The sequence below is a fragment of the Corythoichthys intestinalis genome, chromosome 15 (assembly GCF_030265065.1).
Source record: "Corythoichthys intestinalis isolate RoL2023-P3 chromosome 15, ASM3026506v1, whole genome shotgun sequence".
Taxonomy (NCBI): domain Eukaryota; kingdom Metazoa; phylum Chordata; class Actinopteri; order Syngnathiformes; family Syngnathidae; genus Corythoichthys; species Corythoichthys intestinalis.
In genome coordinates this window covers 8,466,561-8,486,558 of record NC_080409.1, presented here as the reverse complement: position 1 = coordinate 8,486,558, position 19,998 = coordinate 8,466,561, and the positions used below count along the sequence as shown (strand labels likewise).

Genomic DNA, 19,998 nt, shown 5'->3' with positions numbered 1-19,998 from the left:
TGACTGACACATGCGGCGCTTCGATGTTTCAGCTTCCAAGAATCTCTGGCAAGACCAAACCTTAATGTCCGTCAGTCATCATTAACTTTAAGAAGCAACTCCAGTACCAAGAAAAGCAGCAGGAGGGAGAGTGAGACTCGGATGAGATCGGATTGGGACAGCTCATCTGCATTTTCCCCCCTTTTTTTTTAATTGAAAAAAAAATCCGCGATGGACTGAGGGCACAAAGTTTGAAGTGCGAAGTAGCGAGGGATCACTGTGCAATGAAACAAAGTTGATTGGAATGTGAAAAATACCTGGTGCTGTTCATGGAAAAAAAATAATCAGGATCAGCAAAAATGAGGAATTAGTGAACAGCAAGAAAATTGTGATAGGTGCACTACTAACGATGACTGTCAGATACTGGAAGCCATGAGACAAGAGTCACCAGACGAGACTAAAGGGTTGAGCAATGGCTTACTCACTCAAAAGCGGGTAAATGATGCAAACATCTGTAAGATTCTAGTTTCTCATACATACAAGATTGGTTTACTCCAATGCAAGTGAAAAACAGCCTTGCCTTTGATTTTAGCTCCATGGCTGCCGTTAACAGTTATAGCCAAAATGTATGTTCAAATAAACTTTCACCTAAGAAACATTCATTGTGAATTCCAATGAGTTTGTCACTAGTAAGTGTTCAATCCGTTGGAACTAGGAGGCTATATCGCTGTCAAAAGCAGTAAGTGGGCTTTGTGCGTTCAAGTCCGAGCAGGAAGTCTACAAAGGCAACAATGACTCATCTGCATCCTACTCGCCATGTTTTTCTAGCGACACTTCATTCCTTTTCAAGGAAAAGCCCTACATTTGACATCATTGAGTTCCCTAATACCATCACTTCTCTGAAACAAATAAGGAGACTCGGAGAAATGGTTTCTTGTTGTAAAGAGTGCAGCACAGAAAGATTTTAGGGGCAAAAAAAAGAGGCCGTGAGTTCCATTCCGTCTAAACACGCATCAGACCGAGCGGCGCCGAGGACGACGTTTACAGGAGATTCCTTTTGAAAAGTCACCAAACATTTCCACTGCTTTTTTTTTTGGTTGTTCTTTCATCTGGTGAGAGCTCTGCCAAACGGCATACAATTTGGAATTCTAAAGGTATCATGTTAGCTATCTAGTCAGTCTCCACATTTGATCTGTTAAAGTGGCTGTGGGCGGGGGGTATAGATGTCAATTTCCCTTTAATGATCTTTTAATCAAGTTCCATGGTCATTCTTTGGTTAAAACACCAGAGTGGCTTTTTGAACCACTCACCTATGTTTGAGAAATGGTCCAGTGGCTGCCGGTGCTGGCTGTTTAAACCCTTTCGGGTACATACCTCCGCCCCTTTCCCCTACCTCCCCCTCTGCTCTGACGTGTGCAGCAATGTTCCCCTCCCCCGCACCCCACCTGGTGAGCCAACCCCTCAAGACAAGTGTAGACAATGTAATGCTACAGCTCAGCTAACACTTAGCGCTTGGGCAGACTACAAGTGGGAGCTTTTTTAATGGAATAATTTATGTTGCCATATTACAGTGTTGGCAAAAGAATTGGCACCCCTGCAATTCTGTCAGAAAACGCTCAATTTTTCCCAGAAAATGATTTGCAACTACAAATGCTTTGGTAGTAATATCTTCATTTACTTAACTTGCAATGAAAAAACACAGAAGAGAATTGGGGGGCGGGGGGGGGGGGGGGGGGGGGGGATCATTATTGTTGTACACAAAACTCCAAAAATGGGCCGGACAAAAGTATAGGCACCCTTTGAAAAAATGTGATGCTTCTCTAATTTGTGTAATTAACAGCACCTGTTACTTACCTGTGGCATATAACAGGTGGTAGCAATAACTAAATAACACTTGCAGCCAGTTAAAATGGATTAAAATCGACTCAACCTCTGTCCTGTGTCCTTGTGTGTTCCACATTAAGCATGGAGAAAAGAAAGAAGACCAAAGAACTGCCTGAAGACTTGAGAAGCAAAATTGTGAGGAAGCATGGGCAATCTCAAGGCTACAAGTCCAACTCCAAAGACCTGAATTTTCCTGTGTCTAACATGCGCAGTGTCATCAATAAGTGTAAAGCCCATGGCACAGTGACTAACCTCCCTGGATATGGACGGAAAAGAAAAATTGACGAGAAATTTCAACGAAAGATTCTGTGGATGGTGGATAATTAAACACAACTAACATCCAAACACGTTCAAGCTGTCCTGCAGTCCAAGGGTACAACAGTGTCAACCCGTACTATCCGTCGGCCAATGAAAAGGGACTCTCTGGTAGGATACCCAGGAAGACCCCACTTCTGACCCAAAGACATAAAAAGCCAGGTTGGAATTTGCCAAAACTTACCTGAAAAAGTCAAAAATGTTTTGGAAGAATGTTCTCTTGTCAGATGAGACAAAAGTAGAGCTTTTTGGGAAAAGGCATCAATATAGAGTTTCCAGGAGAAAAAACAAAGACAAGAAAAAGAAAAAAACACGGTCCCGACAGTCAAACATGGCGGAGGTTCCCTGATGTTTTGGGGTTGCTTTGCTACCTCTGGCACTGGACTGCTTGACTGTGTGCATGGCATTATGAAGTCTGAAAACTACCAACAAATTTTGCAGCATAATGTAGGGCCAAGTGTGAGAAAGCTGGGTCTCCCTCAGAGGTCATGTGTCTTCCAGCAGGATATTGACCCAAAACACACATAATCATGTGTAAAATGATCATTGATTTTCTTTTTCATTCTCTTTTGTGTTTATTTCATTGCAAGCAAAATAAATGAAGATATTACTACCAAAGCATTTGTAATTGCAATCATTTTCTGGGACAAATACAGCATTATCTGACAGAAGACCGTCATGCCCAGGTACGCCAACTTTCCACTTCACAAGTGCAACAGAAGCAAGTCAAAAGCTAGAACTTACTAGTCACTTGTTCATCAAATTATCGTAATAGAGGCTCTTACGTCAGTAGAAATAGATTGAATTACGGAAAGAGCCCCCAAAAAATGGCATGGATAAAGTGGATTCATTCCCCGGCCCACTTCCTCGTCCTTATCAGCAGGGAGCACGCGGTCCCGAAACGCCGGAGAAAAGCGCTCGCTAAAGGCCAGAGAGTCGTGACTCAGAACACTTTTCAATAGCAGGAAGCACTCGAAGGGCATTTTCTGCTAAACGGAGCCCTTTTTTGATATCAGTTCATCATAAAATGCTCTCCTTCGCCCGTCCGTCCGTGCCTTGTACTTAAACCGAGTGCAAGAATGAGCCAAGCTAGCGCATTCGCGGTAATGGACTGACGTCGCCCGGTTTTGTGTTGCGCTGTGGAATCTCCGCTTTCCTTTTGTATACTCGTCCCGTTTTCATAGCTGGGACTGTTTGTAACGGTTGTCAAGTCAACCGCTTTTAAAAAGCGCCGGGGATAAAACACTCGGATTTGTTCAACACAACAAATTGTCTCGCCTTCAACTCGTAATCCGTGAGTGCTTCGGCACAGCTGTTTTCCCATTTATGCAAGAGATTAATAATTGATCATAGTCGCGGTAAGAGAAAGGCAAACACTGTGCGGACGCCGGTTTCGAGCCGAGCCCCAGTAAACCGCCGGAAGACGTCGGCCTAATCCTTTGTGAGGCGCGGACGCCGATAAACAATCCAGATAATGATTCCGGTCTTTAATTGGAGGATAAACTCAACACAATGTTTGAAAATATTCTTCTGCCATACGCGGCTCTAAATAGCAACAGGAAAACCTAGCGACGCACGCATCAAACTGTCACCCTCATCAAAAGTGCCTCCGAGATGAATAAGTGCCATGTCGAGACATTCCCATCGTAAACCTCAATGGCGCTACTTTCCTGTCCTACGTTGCAAGACAATAAGAAATGCACAAACTCGCAAAACTACATTTTTCGCACAGGATAAAGGATATACGCGTTTGAGTAGGGCTGAGCAATTTTAAGATTGAGATTTAAAATTAGAGGTCAATAAACCAGCTGTAATATATTTAAAGGGGTGTTATGGCCTATTTTTCAGTAGATGTTATCATCCCAAACCACTTTCGACCATTCAAGTCACGATTTTACCTTGACCTTAAAGTTGATTTGTGAAAGCTATATATTTAATACACAAGTAGTCCCCAGGTTACGAACTAGTTCTGTTCCCACTCTGGTGATGTAACCCAAATTTCCGCGTACAGTGGGGCAAATAAGTATTTAGTCAACCACCAATTGTGCAAGTTCTCCTACTTGAAAAGATTAGAAAGGCCTGTAATTGTCAACATGGGTAAACCTCAACCATGAGAGACAGAATGTGGGGAAAAAAAATAACAGAAAATTACACTGTTTGATTTTTAAAGAATTTATTTCCAAATTAGAGTGGAAATAAGTGTTTGGTCACCTACAAACAAGCAAGATTTCTGGCTGTCAAAAAGGTCTAACTTCTAACGAGGTTTAATGAGGCTCCACTTGTTACCTGTATTAATGGCACCTGTTTTAACTCATCGGTATAAAAGACACCTGTCCACAACTTCAGTCAGTCACACTCTAAACTCCACTATGGCCAAGACCAAAGAGCTGTCAAAGGATACCAGAGACAAAATTGTAGACCTGCACCAGGCTGGGAAGACTGAATCTGCAATAGGTGAAACGCTTGGTGTAAAGAAATCAACTGTAGGAGCAATTATTAGAAAATGGAAGACATACAAGACCACTGATAATCTCCCTCGATCTGAGGCTCCATGCAAGATCTCATCTCATGGCGTCAAAATGATAACAAGAACGGTGAGCAAAAATCCCAGAACCACACAGGGGGACCTAGTGAATGACCTACAGAGAGCTGGGACCACAGTAACAAAGGCTACTATCAGTAACACAATGCGCCGCCAGGGACTCAAATCCTGCACTGTCAGACGTGTCCCCCTGCTGAAGAAAACGCACGTCCAGGCCCGTCTGCGGTTCGCTAGAGAGCATTTGGATGATCCAGAAGAGGACTGGCAGAATGTGTTATGGTCAGATGAAACCAAAACAGAACTTTTTGGTAGAAACACAGGTTCTCTTGTTTGGAGGAGAAAGAATACTGAATTGCATCCGAAGAACACTATACCCACTGTGAAGCATGGGGTGGAAACATCATGCTTTGGGGCTGTTTTTCTGCATATGGACCAGGACGACTGATCTGTGTAAAGGAAAGAATGAATGGGGCCATATATCGAGAGATTTTGAGTGAAAATCTCCTTCCATCAGCAAGGGCACTGAAGATCAGCATGACAATGATCCCAAACACACAGCCAGGGCAACAAAGGAGTGGCTTCATAAAAAGCATTTTAAGGTCCTGGAGTGGCCTAGCCAGTCTCCAGATCTCAATCTGTGGAGGGAGTTGAAAGTCCGTGTTGCCCAATGACAGCCCCAAAACATCACTGCTCTAGAGGAGATCTGCATGGAGGAATGGGCCAAAATACCAGCAACAGTGTGTGAAAAGCTTGTGAAGAGTTACAAAAAACGTTTGTCCTCCGTTATTGCCAACAAAAGATACATAACAAAGTATTGAGATGAACTTTTGGTATTGACCAAATACTTATTTTCCACCATGATTTGCAAATAAATTCTTTAAAAATCAAACAATGTGATTTTCTGTTTTTTTCCCCACACATTCTGTCTCTCATGGTTGAGGTTTACCCATGTTGACAATTACAGGCCTCTCTAATATTTTCAAGTGGGAGAACTTGCACAATTAGTGGTTGACTAAATACTTATTTGCCCCACTGTAAGTCAGAATTAACCCTTTAAGTACCCCAAAATACACCCTATATCTCAAATAACTATCCAAAAACATTATACGTCATTGTACTGTCCTCGCCAAGATGTTGAAGCAAAGTCCTAGCTAGACAGCGAGCTAAGCTCCGAAATGACGATGTCAGACATCCGTGTGGTTTGTTGACTTCATTCAACTGCTCATGGCACTAACACTTGCAGAATGAAACTAAAATAAATATGAAATTAAATTAGTTTCCATCTTCAACGAAAAACTGCAATTTCTGGAGAAATTACGATGGGGCTTTGCTGTTGTAGGCACAGACTCCGCATCGCTGTTTCAAACAGCTGGAAATGGGACTCTGTCTCTTTTACATTAAAAAAAAACAAAAAACCCTTGCTCCTTACTCAAGCGCTCCGGTTTACTTTCGTTTCAGAGTCATTTCTGAGGAAATGTGTCGTCCTTTGGAAGTGGAAAAAGGGAAAACTCTCCTTTGCGTCGTAAAATACATTTTACATACAGTGCTGGCCAAAAGTATTGGCAGCCCTGCAATTCTGTCAGATAATGAATGCTTAATGATTGCAATTACAAATGCTTTGGTTGTAACATCTTCATTTATCTTGCTTGCAATGAAAAAACACAAAAGAGAATGAAAACAAAATTATTAATATTTTACATAGGGCTGTCAAAATTATCACGTTAACGGGTGGTAATGAATTTTTTTAATTAATCACGTTAAAATATTTGACGCATTTAACGCTCATGCCCCGCTCAAACAGATTAAAATGACAGCACAGCGTAATGTCCACTTGTTACTTGTGTTTTTTCGTGTTTTGTCGCCCTCTGCTGGCGCTTGGGTGCGACTGATTTTATGGGTTTCAGCACCAAATGAGCATTGTGTAATCATTGACATCAACAATGGCGAGCTAGTAGTTTATTTTTTGATTGAAAATTTTACTAATTTTGTTAAAACAAAAACATTAAGAGGGGTTTTAATATAAAATTTCTATAACTTGTACTCACATTTATCTTTTAAGAACTACAAGTCTTTCTATCCATGGATCGCTTTAACAGAATGTTAATTAATAATGTTAATGCCATCTTGTTGATTTGTTGTTATTATAAACAGATACAGTACTTATGTGGCGGCACGGTGGCTGAGTGCTTAGCACATCTGCCTCACAGTTCCGAGATCAAGGGTTCAATCCCGGGCATCAGTAAGTTTTGGCAAACTCCAACCTAGCTTTTGTATGTCTCTGGGTCAGACGTGAGGTCTTCCTGGGTATCCTACCATAGAGTCCCTTTTCATTCAGACGCCAACAGACAGTACGGGTTGATACTGTTGTACCCTCGGACTGCGGGACAGCTTGAACTTGTTTGGATGTTAGTCGAGGTTCTTTATCCACCATCCGCACAATCTTTTGTTGAAATCTCTCGTCAGTTTTTCCTTTCCGTCCACATCTAGGGAGGTTAGCCACAGTGCCATGGGCTTTACACTTATTGATGACATCGCGCACTGGACACTAGACAAAGGAACATTCAGGTCTTTGGAGATGGACTTGTAGCCTTGAGATTGCCCATGCTTCCTCACAATTTTACTTTTCAAGTTCTCAGACAGTTCTTTGGTCTTCTTTCTTTTCTCCATGCTCAACGTGGTACACACAAGGACCAGGGCAGAGGTTGAGTCAAGTTTAATCCATTTTAACTGGCTGCAAGTGTGATTTAGTAATTGCCACTACCTGTTATGTGCCACAGGTAAGTAACAGGTGCTGTTATAATTACACAAATGAGAGAAGCAACGCATGATTTTACAAAGGGTGCCAATTCTTTTGTCTGGCCCATTTTTAGAGTTTTGTGTAAAATGATTTTTTTCCCCCCATTCTCTTTTGTGTTTTTTCATTGCAAGCAAAATAAATGAAGATATCATTTTATGGGAGAAATTGAGCATTATTTGACAGAATTGCAGGGGTGCCAATACTTTTGGCCAGCAGTGTATGGACGCAGAAATGTCAAAATTAACTTTTTTTTTTTTTTGCCAAAAAACAGGCGGTTGGCCGAAAATCACCTGATCATTTGAATGTAAACTTACATGTGTATATATACAACATGGCGGCCATCACAAAACAAAGATCTTTTTAAGTTGAAAATTATTGTAAATAAATGCGTACGTTCCAGAATTTCTATAAATATGAACCTAGAACAGTCTAAATTCTTGGTTAAAAGCAAAAAACAGGCAGTTATCATTCATGTTACGTAAATATTTCGAGCTAAAATTGCGCTAATGTCTAAATCCAACGTGGAAGCCATCACAAAACAAAGAGGTTTTTAAGCTGAAAATTCTTGTAAATGAATGCTTACATCCCTGAATTCTATAGATATGAACATAGAACAGTATAGATTCTTGGTTAAAAGCAAAAAAACAGGCAGTCATCATTCATTTTACATAAATATTTTGAGCTGAAGTTACGCTAACTTTTTTCCATGCATTTTTTGCTGACGTTTCAAAGTGCATGCATAATTACCTTAAATCCTTGACCCAATCACTGTTGAGACACTCCTGTCTGCTTGTATGCAGTAAAACTTTTGTTCTTTTTCCCACTACATCCGGCGTTTGAATGGAGCGTGTCTTTGTGTTTATCACAATGAAAGCCAAATGCTCTGCCTGGGTCAGCCACCAACGGGAAGGTGTGGTGCAATGTTTGTGGGAGCTGTCTTACTTAACATTGCCCGCTGGATGCTTTACTCATGATAAATGTAACAACTGCATGGTTTTCCAAAAGTGAAACATTCGGTGAAAAATAAGAACAATTGATGTGATAGAAAAAGTGAAAAAATTAGGTCCCAAGTAATTATTATTAACTGAAATAAGACAAAATGTCTGTCACAGGCATGAAAATGGGTCAGGGGTTAAAAAGGTGAGTAGGGTGTGGAGGAAATAGGTTCCGGCGTTCTGCAAAAATGTCCTCCGTCGGCAAAACGTCCTACATGAGGTGAATTTGAAAATTTAAATTTTTCACATAAGGCTTATTATTCGAGTTAGCGGGGGTTTAATTAGTTGAAGGAGTTGATTTCAACCACCATTGACTCGCGCTAGCTTAGCCACTCCGGAGCCCTGAAACTAACAAATAACAAGCAAACTGCACAGAATTTGTTCAAATCAACTCCAACGACGAATTAAACCCCGGCTAACTCAAAGATTAAGCCTAATGTAAAAAATTCTGAACTTCCCCTTTAAAATAAAGACCATTTAATATGGCCATTAAAATGTTGTCTATAAAAGTTTTAGTGCAATTAAACAAACAACAAAGATGAATGAAATGAACAAGAATCGTTCAAAGTATTTCATAATGGGTCCAAATTATTTTTCGAACGGATCATGTGACGATAGCACCTTAGAGACAGCCGTTTGCTTTGCTTAGCCAAAACTACAGCTGAGGAGGGAAGATGGATATTTAAAATTTCTTTAAACCTAAGCTTTCAAAACCTTCAACAACAACTGAGCTTGAACCGAGGATTGAGCACGAGCAGTATCAAAAAGTCCTGGCTGTCTTGTTATCTGTTGTGCAGTAATTCCAAGTGGTGCTTGAATTGGATGCTTTTAGCGGTCGACAGTCTTTTTGAGCCAGCGCAAAGTTCGCAGCGCACGGAGATATTTTTGTCATCTTTACTGGACAAAAATGTAAAGTAATGGCTGTGTTTCTAGTGTGCAAATGCAGTTGTTTGTAGTATGTCTCCTGCCTATTTCATTGTATCCCGGCGAGGTAGCAAGGCTACGTCGTTTTGGCCGCAAACTCCCAGAGCTCACGGCTCATGCATCATGGTAATACACGTGACCCGTTTTTATCCCATCCCCGATTAGAAAATGTGACATGTGATGTCACTCCCATGACTACAGTATTCTTCTTTCTACATACATTATGGAGCAATAGCAAAATAGTAACGCACAGGCATCAAGGAAAGTAACTTTAATTAGATTACTGATTTAGAAAAATGAACGCGTTAGATTGCTCTTTCCTGAAAGTAATCAGATTACAGTTCCGCATTACTCACATAACGCGTTACTGACAACACTGCTTTTATATTACCATTAAATACACAAGCTTGACGCTAACTTAACGGGAGCTATTTTTTCACCGGAGATTTGGCTAGCTGTCATACCGCAAAATATGAAAACGATTGAAACCATTACTCACCAAATTCAATATGCTGGCAAATGCATTCATCTAAAAAAAAATTGGGAGTGACACCTCTCCTCATCCAGCGAACGTGAATTTGTGCTTAGGACAAGATCATCTGTCGCAATTACCGATCTTTGACGCTCTCTTTTTTTCCCCCCTGCATTCAAACTTGTTTATCTCTCAGCGGCTGTGATTAACCTCAATGAAGTTGCTCCCCTAGCTAAGCCTTGCCTATCATTCGTCTTTGTAAGTTTTTAGTAACTTTGTGTATTGAATTTGAAAGGAAAATGTGTGTTTTTATTTTTGGCGAACTTTTTCATGAAGCTAAACTGTTGAAGCTACTCACACGTTGAAAATACGATTGTACTACGTTTTAAATGTATTCATTTGGTATATTTCAGTTACCACGATTTGAGAGCTCAATAAATTGAAGAAAAGTACGCCTTGTGTTTGGAGTGTTTGTTTTTGGGTTTGCTGGATTAGCGTCACTGACACACGCAGCATCAAACAGGTGAAGGGGTAAGCGCTGCCTCGCCAAGCCACTTCTGACTGTATTATTGACACATGAAAAATAACGGATACGTACAACTGTATGACGGAAAATTTTAGTGATTTTGTAACCGCGACTTTTTCAAAGCATGGTAAACCGTGAAGGTAACCGGCACATGTCTACAACTGACCCCCCCCAAAAATCTCCTCGGATCCACACAATTCACGTCGGTCATCCTTTTTGACTTCAAAACGGTGAATTTCGCCAAAAGGTGAGAGATTTTCATGCCTGCTGTCATTAAATAAAAGCCACCTCAAAGAGCCACTAGGGAGCGACCAAAGCATTACAAATACAGGCATGCCAATTCCCAAGATCCATTTTGATGGGCTTTTTGCACAGATTTTTTATTAGAATGACGTGTTTTATTACTTTTCCTAGAGACTATTTCTTTCAGGTGACTCAGTAGTTATATGTGACGAGCAGCGTTGTCAATAACTGTGTTAGAGTATAACGGCGTTATTTTTTTCAGTAGTGAGTAATCTAATTATTTACTTTTCCCATCTTTGCAGCGCCGTTACCATTACTACCGTTCGGTTGAATGAAACGTGAGTTGTCTGATTTTGTCACAGCTTCCTAGGGGAGAGCAGAGCGGGAGGGGAGTGGAGGAAAGGCGGTTTTGACACTGTTGCAAATACAATGATGATTGGCTAGGTGGCTCGGAGCGTTAGCATAGCGTTCGCGTTCTCGTTAGCATTACCATTTAGCGGGGCGAGCGTCATCTTAAACTCTCGGGGAACTTTTTTTTTTTTTTTTTTTTTTAAACCATAGAGTTGGTGGCGTCCAGGTAGGTACAATTAATTTAAAATAATGTTCTATTTTCCTGCTGGTGGGCATTTACACAACCAAGTTGGCGTTGTCCCTAGATGCTAGAATATATCAATGAATAATTTGTTCTTTTATTACCAAAAATAGTCACTTGCCCTAAACTTTTCTTGAATGCCGTATCCATGAACATTGTGTGATATTTTTTAGTCAAAACAACTAGAGCAAAGATAGGAGAGATTCAGAATCTCATCTGCATATTGAAAAATATATCTACAGTATATTTATAAATTAGGTGTGTGACGATACACACAAGTCATGGTTCAGTACAGGGGTCAAAAAGGCTTTTTCCCCCTTGCAGCATTAAAAAGATAAAGTCCGTATACCATTACACTGTTGTATTGGTGAAATTTAAAAAACAAAGTGAGACCTACATTTTTTTTCCCAATTCAATCAGTTAATATAACAAACATCTTTGATGTGAAAGTTATAGAATGTATTATGTAATAACGTGTAGAACATGAAAAGTAATGTCAGTTACTTTGCTGAGTAACTGTTTGGTCTTACAATGAGGTACAGGCATGAAAATGGGTCAGACAATTCACGAAGGTCACCCTTTTTGACTCCAAAAGGTGAGAGATTTTCATGCCTGGAGGTAACCGAGTTACTGACGCAAATACTTTTTGGGTGAAGTAATTTGTAACTGTAACGAATTACTTTTCAAAGTAAGATTAACAAAACTGGTAACTAGTTTATGATTCATAATTTTTCATTTTATTTGAGCATCAAGAGTGATTAGGGTCTTTCCCTCAGTTAAAAAAAAATCCAAAGCATCTTAGTTTGGAGACAACTAGAGGTCGGTCTAAGCACAGCTGCTTACATTATTTTATAACCATGCATACATACTAGTGCAGAAGCGATAGTTACAGTGGTAACTCTACATGCGAAGTTAATTCATTCCAAGAGCTTGTTTGTAAGTCGAAGTGGTCATATGTCGAGCAGGATTTTCCCATCCCATAAGAATACATTATAATTCCATTAATTCGCTCCACAGCCGGAAAACCTACACTAAATCTGTTTAAAATGCCAGGTTGTTTGCATGTTTCATGTTTTGAATCCCCCTGGTGGCGAGTTGCAATTTGTTGTTTTTCTGATCAGGCATAATTTGGTCACCAAAGACCTACGGTCTCATGGAAAGAAAATAAAAAGGCAACGCGTTGATGAAGAGAAAGTTTTGGTCTGATTACTTCGGGACGGGCATCATTATTGTTCTAATCGGACGATCTGGAGTGGTATCCATTCTTCTAGTCACACCAGTCCAGCGCTTACAAAATCCTTAATAAATACTGCTGTTACTATTGCAAAAAGCAATACATTATGAATAAAAATCGGAATAATAATAAAATAATACGAAATGATAATACCTGTAATAATGTAACAAATCGGGTTCTAATGTGGCGGCTGTATTTTGCGTGGTGTACCTGAACGCACCGCGGGGCTGACGGCAGAATGAGAGATTGCAGTTGACTCTTTTCACGTCCTGTTGCTGCTAATGCTATCAGTTGGCGTGTTGTGTTGCACAAATCTGAAAAAAATTATTAAAAACCATACGAGGCTGGCGATCTATTTGGCGATGGTCCCAGAATAATAATTGTCACCTTAACTTATAAAGACTGGCGAACAGAGGTCGGAGAAGGATTATCAAGCGGTTCACGGACGTGCACCCCACGCTCATATTTTTCTATCATTCTATCTTCATTTCCAATGGTAAGCTTCACCTTTTTTTCCCTCTTTTCACCACCTGCTTTAACATTCTTGGAACTTATGTTGATTTCCCTCACAAGAAAATGCGGGAAAACAATGAAATTTGTGATGGTGTCATGAATCGTTGTATTTCAAGCATTTCGTCGGATGTAGAAACAAATGGCGTGTCAAATTTTACGTTGGATGTCGAAAAGATCGTGTGTCGAAGCGATCGTATGTCGAGGTACCACTGTATTTCCCAAATTCTTTCATCAGCCGATATTATAAGGTGACCAATGTTATCAGACAACTCTACCCAAAGCCCTTTTCTGCCCTATTGGATTTTTTCAATAAACAACATAGTATACACAATCACAATAGGAATACACCAAACTCCCATTTGGCAAATTAAAAACTTTTTCAGCCTATAAAGACACTCAGATTGCCTATTCTCTGCATTTAAGCAGATGAAAAGGACAAGGTTAAAGTCAATAAATAATATTTTGAAAAACAAAAACGAAAAAAATGTTTATTGTGGGCCTAAAACACAACCTGCCTTTGCATGCTGTTTTCCAACCAGGCCTGCTGATCGTGTGGTGTCAGATTATAAAGTCTTTCTTTCAGTGTTTGTGTCTAAAGCAAACCGCAGTTGTCAAGGAGGTTTGGCATGCGGGGCCAGCGCCAGCATTGACGGAAGCCGGGCTGGCGGGGGGTGTGGGGGCATGTTCCTCTTCAAACCCGGTATACAGAAGTGGACGGTGATTCCTCCTTACATAACATCCGACGTGAATGTTTGGAGGAAAAGACATCTTGTTGAGCTTCTATTTTAGGTAACACCAGACATGCGAAACATCTTCGATTGCAGCACTCGCCGCCGATCACCGATGATTAAAATCCATTTACGGCGCGACAGGAAATGTGCGTGAGTCACAGGTGTGTTTACGGCTGTTCACAGCTTGCGGTCAAAAGGCTCACTGCTGACTCAATAGGACTGTAAAGCAAAAGGACGGAGGCGGGTTCTGAACTGTCCGCGGCAAATTTACGAAGCCCGCCTCGAGCGGCGGGAAACGGAAGACGTATTTGTCCTCCTTAGGAGAAACGCACGAGTTATGTTGCGAGCCTTTAGCCCGGCAGGCGAGGATGAAACATCTGCTTGGAAACAGCGAGGGCATATTTCGAGCCGATGATGCGCTCGTACGTTAACCAGGTGTCAGTGGTGGAAAGGGAGAGCGAAGACAGAGCTTGTGCAGCTAACGTGACAGCATTCCTCATTGTTTGGGGAGGCCTTATGGAACCGTGGCTTTCTTTAGCACAGGGGTCAGCAACCCAAAATTTTGAAAGAGCTATATTGGGGCAAAAAAACAAAAAACAAATATGTCTGGAGCTGCAAAAAAAAATTGAAAGCCTTATATAAGCCTTATAATGATGAATGCAACACATGCTGTATGTATTTATTGTAGAAATGATTAAGCTGGCTACAAATACATAATGAGCCATTATGATTAGCGTATTTTCCGCACAAGAAAGCGCACCTGAAAGCCTTCAAATTTCTCAAAAGCCAACAGTGTGCCTTATAATCTGATGTGCCTTATACATAGATCAATACTTGTAAATCATGGTATGACATTCCCAGGGTTTCCCCTAGGATTTTTTGAAGCTGTGGTGGTAGGCTGCATCGGAGTCAGATAGCCTCACTATGTCATGCCACGGCGAATTTTTTCCCCCCATGTTTTTGCCCCCCAAGAAGAACCATAGCAAAGATATATTTGAAATATTTCATTCAAGCTAATTTTGTAGCTCTCAGCTATGGTACATGTATGTAAAATGCATAGCTGATTACGGGTGCATAGCTGATTACAGCTACGTTACCCTTTGTATATCGGGTATATATAGGTATATGTATATCGATATTAGCCTACTATTAAAATGACTAAGTTGGCTTCAAATACATAAATAGCCTTCATGATTAAATGTTTATTTTCCCTGCAGTGGATCCAATAGAGATTGCAACACCATTTCACTACTCTGTTGTACGATGCCACCTAAAGTTTCACTTAATTACGATATTAAAATTTGAAAGAATGTTTGTGTCATGTTTGTCCGCCTACAGAAACCATATTAAAAAATATATATATATTTATATATATATATATATATATATATATGCACAGTACTGTATATATATATATTTTTATTATTAAATTTATTAGGATCATGGAAGCTTCCACTTGGGGAAAATATATACATACAGTATATCCTGTATATACATAATACAATAAAAATATACAATACTGTGTATACTGTATATACTGTATATATATTTCCATCCCCCATTTTTTTCTATTCTCAAAAATCTTTAAAAAAGCTCCAGGGACCCACTAGGGCAGCGCTAAAGAGCCCTAATACATTACCACAACAATAATGGTCTTCTGTCAACGGAGCCATTTCAAGGAGTAAGGGGGTAATTCTAATAGCCGTGTAAAGTTTTACTAGTTACGGTGAGAAGGTGAAGGTGTTTTTTTTTTGTTGTTGTCCGTGAACTACATTTACACGCAAACGCACCTCGAAGTACCATTAACCTAGCAAGGAGAGGCATGACAGTCATTTTTGGAGTGTCCCAGAGCTCGCAGAACTTGAAAAAAGCACATTTATCATGGTTTCGTCAGACGTGATTGTGTCGGCCAAAACAGCCGGATAGCACAGATTAAGTACGCCTGCCCCTCAATGTCAAAGTTAGTGCGGCGGCGCTCTGAAAATCTCGGCGCAAATTCATTCAAACTTGGCCTTCCGTTAAAGATGGCTGTCCACCACTCACTTTCGCCGAAATGTCCGATCCAAAGTACTGCAATGCAAAGAAGGAGAGAAGTCTGTATTGGCTCACCCACTTCATTGTGGTAAAAATAATAAAGAAAAACAATTACAAAATAACAGCGGGCTGCCACTACATGCAACCGCTATCTCTCGCCAGCTCGCCCATTCTCCTTCTCACTTCCTTCTACGTCACAGCTAGTCTTTTAAGGGGCCCTCGAATAATAATGGACATTGCAATACACAATGAATAGTGTGCCGCTGACCCGTCACACTACGCAGCTGCTAGTTTGAAACAGCCTTAAAAATCTTTAAATAATAATAATTTTTACAAAAAGAAAACATCTCTTTTGCCAGGCGTGGCGGCTTTTATTTTAGTGTGGCATGCCGCCACAATATCAATAACCCTGATTCCATTTAGCTTAGCTCCATCTTGTGGACGTATAACGCAACGCCAACCACTACTACTACTGCGCCTTATAATGCAGTGTGTCCTATACATGAAAACTGTTTTAAAACGGGCCATTCATTGAAGGTGCACCCTATACTCTAATGTGCCTATAGTGCGGAAAATACAGTAAATGTTTATTTTCCCTGTAGTGCGTCCTATGGAGAATGCCAATGCCACCTCAAGTTTAACTTCATTACAATATTAATGAATTATAAGAATGTTTGTGTCATGTTTTTCCTCCTACAGAAACCATATTAAAACTAAAAATATATTTCCCTCTCCCATCTTTTTCCATTTTCAAACATTTTTGAAAAAGCTCCGCGCTAAAGAGCTGCATATGGCTTTAGAACCGCGGGTTGCTGACCCCCGCTTTAGCAAGAACAATGCCCGCCGTCTTCAATTGTCTGTTGTATAAAACGGCCACCAAAATGATATTTGGGAGGAATCGAGATCCTCACGGACATTTCGTTAAATTAATTTGACTTACGGTAGGCAACTCTTCTCACCTTGCATACAGCTTTCTATCCTGTGGATTAGCTGGTAAGACTTGCAGCGGTCCAAGAGAGTCCTGATAGCCGGCAGCGGGTCGAGAACAATGGTCTCGGGGTGAGCGTCGATGTAGTCCTGGAGAGCATAGACACTTTTCAATCATACAATCCTTTTGAAATCCGATGTAAAATTGGACTCGTCATTTGTCTCGACATATGATGACATGCTCAAAATACAACGATTTACGATAGCATTGCAATTTCATTGTTTCCCGCAAGATGACAGATTTTCTTGTGATGGATATCAACATGCAGGTTTGAACAGGTGGTGAAAAAAGGAAAACGGTGATGATTGCTTACCATTGAAATTAAGATGGAAATGATAGAAAAATATGAGCGTAGTGTGCGCGTCAGTGGACTGGCTCGACAATACGGCCATAATATTAGAGCTGTCCCGACTAGTCGACATAGTCGACGTAATCGATGACGTAAATCCGTCGACGAGCACAACATCCCGTCGACGGTTAATGAAGGGTTAAAAAAATATATGCGTGGAAAGTTAGAATTTCGGATGCTCTGTTTGCAAGCGGGGAAAGCGGCACAAAGCCAAAAAAAGCGCACCAGAGTGTCCAAAACATCGACTTATTTCAAAGAAACAAAGGAGAGTACGCTCTTCTGTCCTGTCTCTTTAGTGCCAAGCTTGGCTGCACGTCGGCCGTGAATAAACACCTCAAGCGCCTTCACGCAGTTTGTAATTTTTTTTTTCTTCATTTTTTGTACACCAGAGGGTGCTGTCGCCTTACTAAATAATAATGTTTCATTGACAATGGGCCTATAAGTGCTATTAGTATTGTTCTTAATGCTAATTGAAAGGTTTATTTCATGTTATGGTTAATTTTATGTTATAGAAAATTATATAAGGTTAAAAGGTCATAAATATATACAGTATATACAGTGATTGCACTCAAGGGAGAGATTGTCAATGATAAGGTAATGGTAATTCATGTAGGCATTTCATTGATATATAAATAAGGTTTAAAAGTAAAAAGGTGAAAAGTTTTTGTTAATTTCTAATTGTGTTGCTTTATTTGTGTGCACCGTAGCCTTTACGGTGTGTTTACATCAAGGATGGAATAAAAGTTGTAAACCATCAGTTTAAGAGACCATCTTTTCAATCGGGATGCTACACTAGTTAATTCTATCAGCATTTGAACTCATTGTTTATTTGTGATTTATTATTGTTATTTACGTGTTTATTTGTACTTTAATAAATGATTTGAGTGTTCCAATATGTTTTTTGTGAATTGATAAGCGTCAACAAAAATTTCATTGCTAAATTAGTTAAAAAAAAAAAAAAAATTTAATTATTAGATTAGTCGACTAATCGTAAAAATAGTCGGCTGACTAATCGGGAGAAAATTAGTCGTTTGGGACAGCCCTACATAATATGTCTACGATCTTATTGACAAGTTTCCTGAGCGAAATACGGCGCCATCTTTGACATTGTTTGCAACGGACTTTGTGGTTGAAGTAGACCAAATTTTAAACTGGGGGGAAAAAAGAGCCCATTCAAAATATTTCCATCATATTTTTAGCAAGTTGGATTCATTCCAGGCCATCTCTTGCTACCAATCGCAAAATATAATGTACAAGTACTGTAGTCCCCAGGTTATGAACGAGTTAAGATAGCGGACTCTTGTCAGGCAAATTAGCCTAATTTAATCTACTAAATTTAAATATTGATCAGACTAGATGGGCGTTTGAACACCAATTGTTTTGTGTCAAGTGTTTTATTGTTAAAATGCGTGTCGTTTTGTACATAAGCGTACATATGTGTGTTATAGCTTTACAAATTTTCAAAAGGAATTCAAAAGCTTCAAAAACCACAATTGCCTTGTTTTCTGTCTGTCAAGCTGAACAACTTCCCGTTTAGTGAGGACAGAACGCATTATATTAACAAAGTAAAAAATAAGACACTGTCAGGTACAATAAGGTATTATTTACGCGACAAAAAATAAAATACTGGAGCCAAAATGGAGGACGAAATCACTTAACACGTAACATGAGAACTACCTGTACGACTTTTTTCAAATTTATGACGACACCTGAGACAATTATTTGAGTATTGATTTATTTCATATGACATTTTTTGCACATTTGAGGCCATTTATTATTGCTTTAAAAATAACAACTCTTCCCGCTCCTACCCACCAAATAAAGCTGGACCGAAAGAAAAATTTGAGTGAACGAGAGCACGTTGAGATAGAAATGGAATGTCAACGTAAAACACATGCAGAGATGTCATCTAAACACCGGCATTCCATCAAAGGGACCCTCGACAGAAAATGAGACGTATGCCAGCCGCTCTCCTCGGATTACATCATCGCTCGACCGTCAGGCCTGCGCTAGGTCGCCAGTTTTATGTAATGGCATTCCGTCCGTCCTCGCTTCCATCTCACCCCGGTGTGTTCTTTCCCAACACGCAAACCCCATCGGCTGGATGCGCGTGTTCAACAAACAGGCCGCCGCGCCTTGACACACAGCGCTTTTAAAAGAGCGCTGACCGACATCACAGGCTGACCTAAAATGAAATGTGCCCAATGCACGCTTGCGACAGAATTGTTATAATGTAGATTAGGGCGGTCCTAAACGACTAATTTTCTCCCGATTAGTCAGCCGACTATTTTTACGATTAGTCGACTAATCTTATAATTTAAAAAAATTTTTTTTTTTTTTTTAACTAATTTAGCAATGAAATTTCTGTTGACTCTTATCAATTCACAAAAACATTTTGGAACACTTAAATTCTTTATTGAAGTACAAATAATCAGATAAATAACTATAATAAATCACAAATAAACAATGACTTCAAATGCTGATAGAATTAACTTGTGCAAAAGAATGGAATGTAAACAGATTCAGAACATTGACTTCTCCTTTCCAACATGATTCAAAACAATTCTTAAAAAAATACCTAGCATTAATAGTATAGTATACTGTAGTAGGGCTGTCCCAAACGACTAATTTCCTCCCAATTAGTCAGCCGACTATTTTTACGATTCTTCGACTAATCTAATAATTTTTAAATATTTTTCTTTACTACTTTAATAATGAAATTTTTGTTGAAGCTTATTTATTCACAAAAAACATTTTGGAACACCTACATTCTTTATTAGCGTATAAATAAATAACATAAATCAATATAATAAATAATAATAATAATAAATCAATAATAAATCACAAACAATGAGGTCAAATGATGCTGGCATTAACTAG

At 39.7% G+C, this 19,998-nt stretch overlaps 1 protein-coding gene across 2 annotated transcripts in view; it reads right to left on the bottom strand.

Moving 5' to 3' along the window:
- The window catches only part of itpk1b (inositol-tetrakisphosphate 1-kinase b), a 108,632-nt gene that overhangs the window by 16,081 nt on the left and 72,553 nt on the right, over window positions 1-19,998 (bottom strand). For both annotated transcript variants that reach the window (XM_057858564.1, XM_057858565.1), the window contains one exon: window positions 16,741-16,858. In XM_057858564.1, the coding sequence (XP_057714547.1) occupies window positions 16,741-16,858 (118 nt within the window). The remainder of the gene's footprint in view (window positions 1-16,740; window positions 16,859-19,998) is intronic.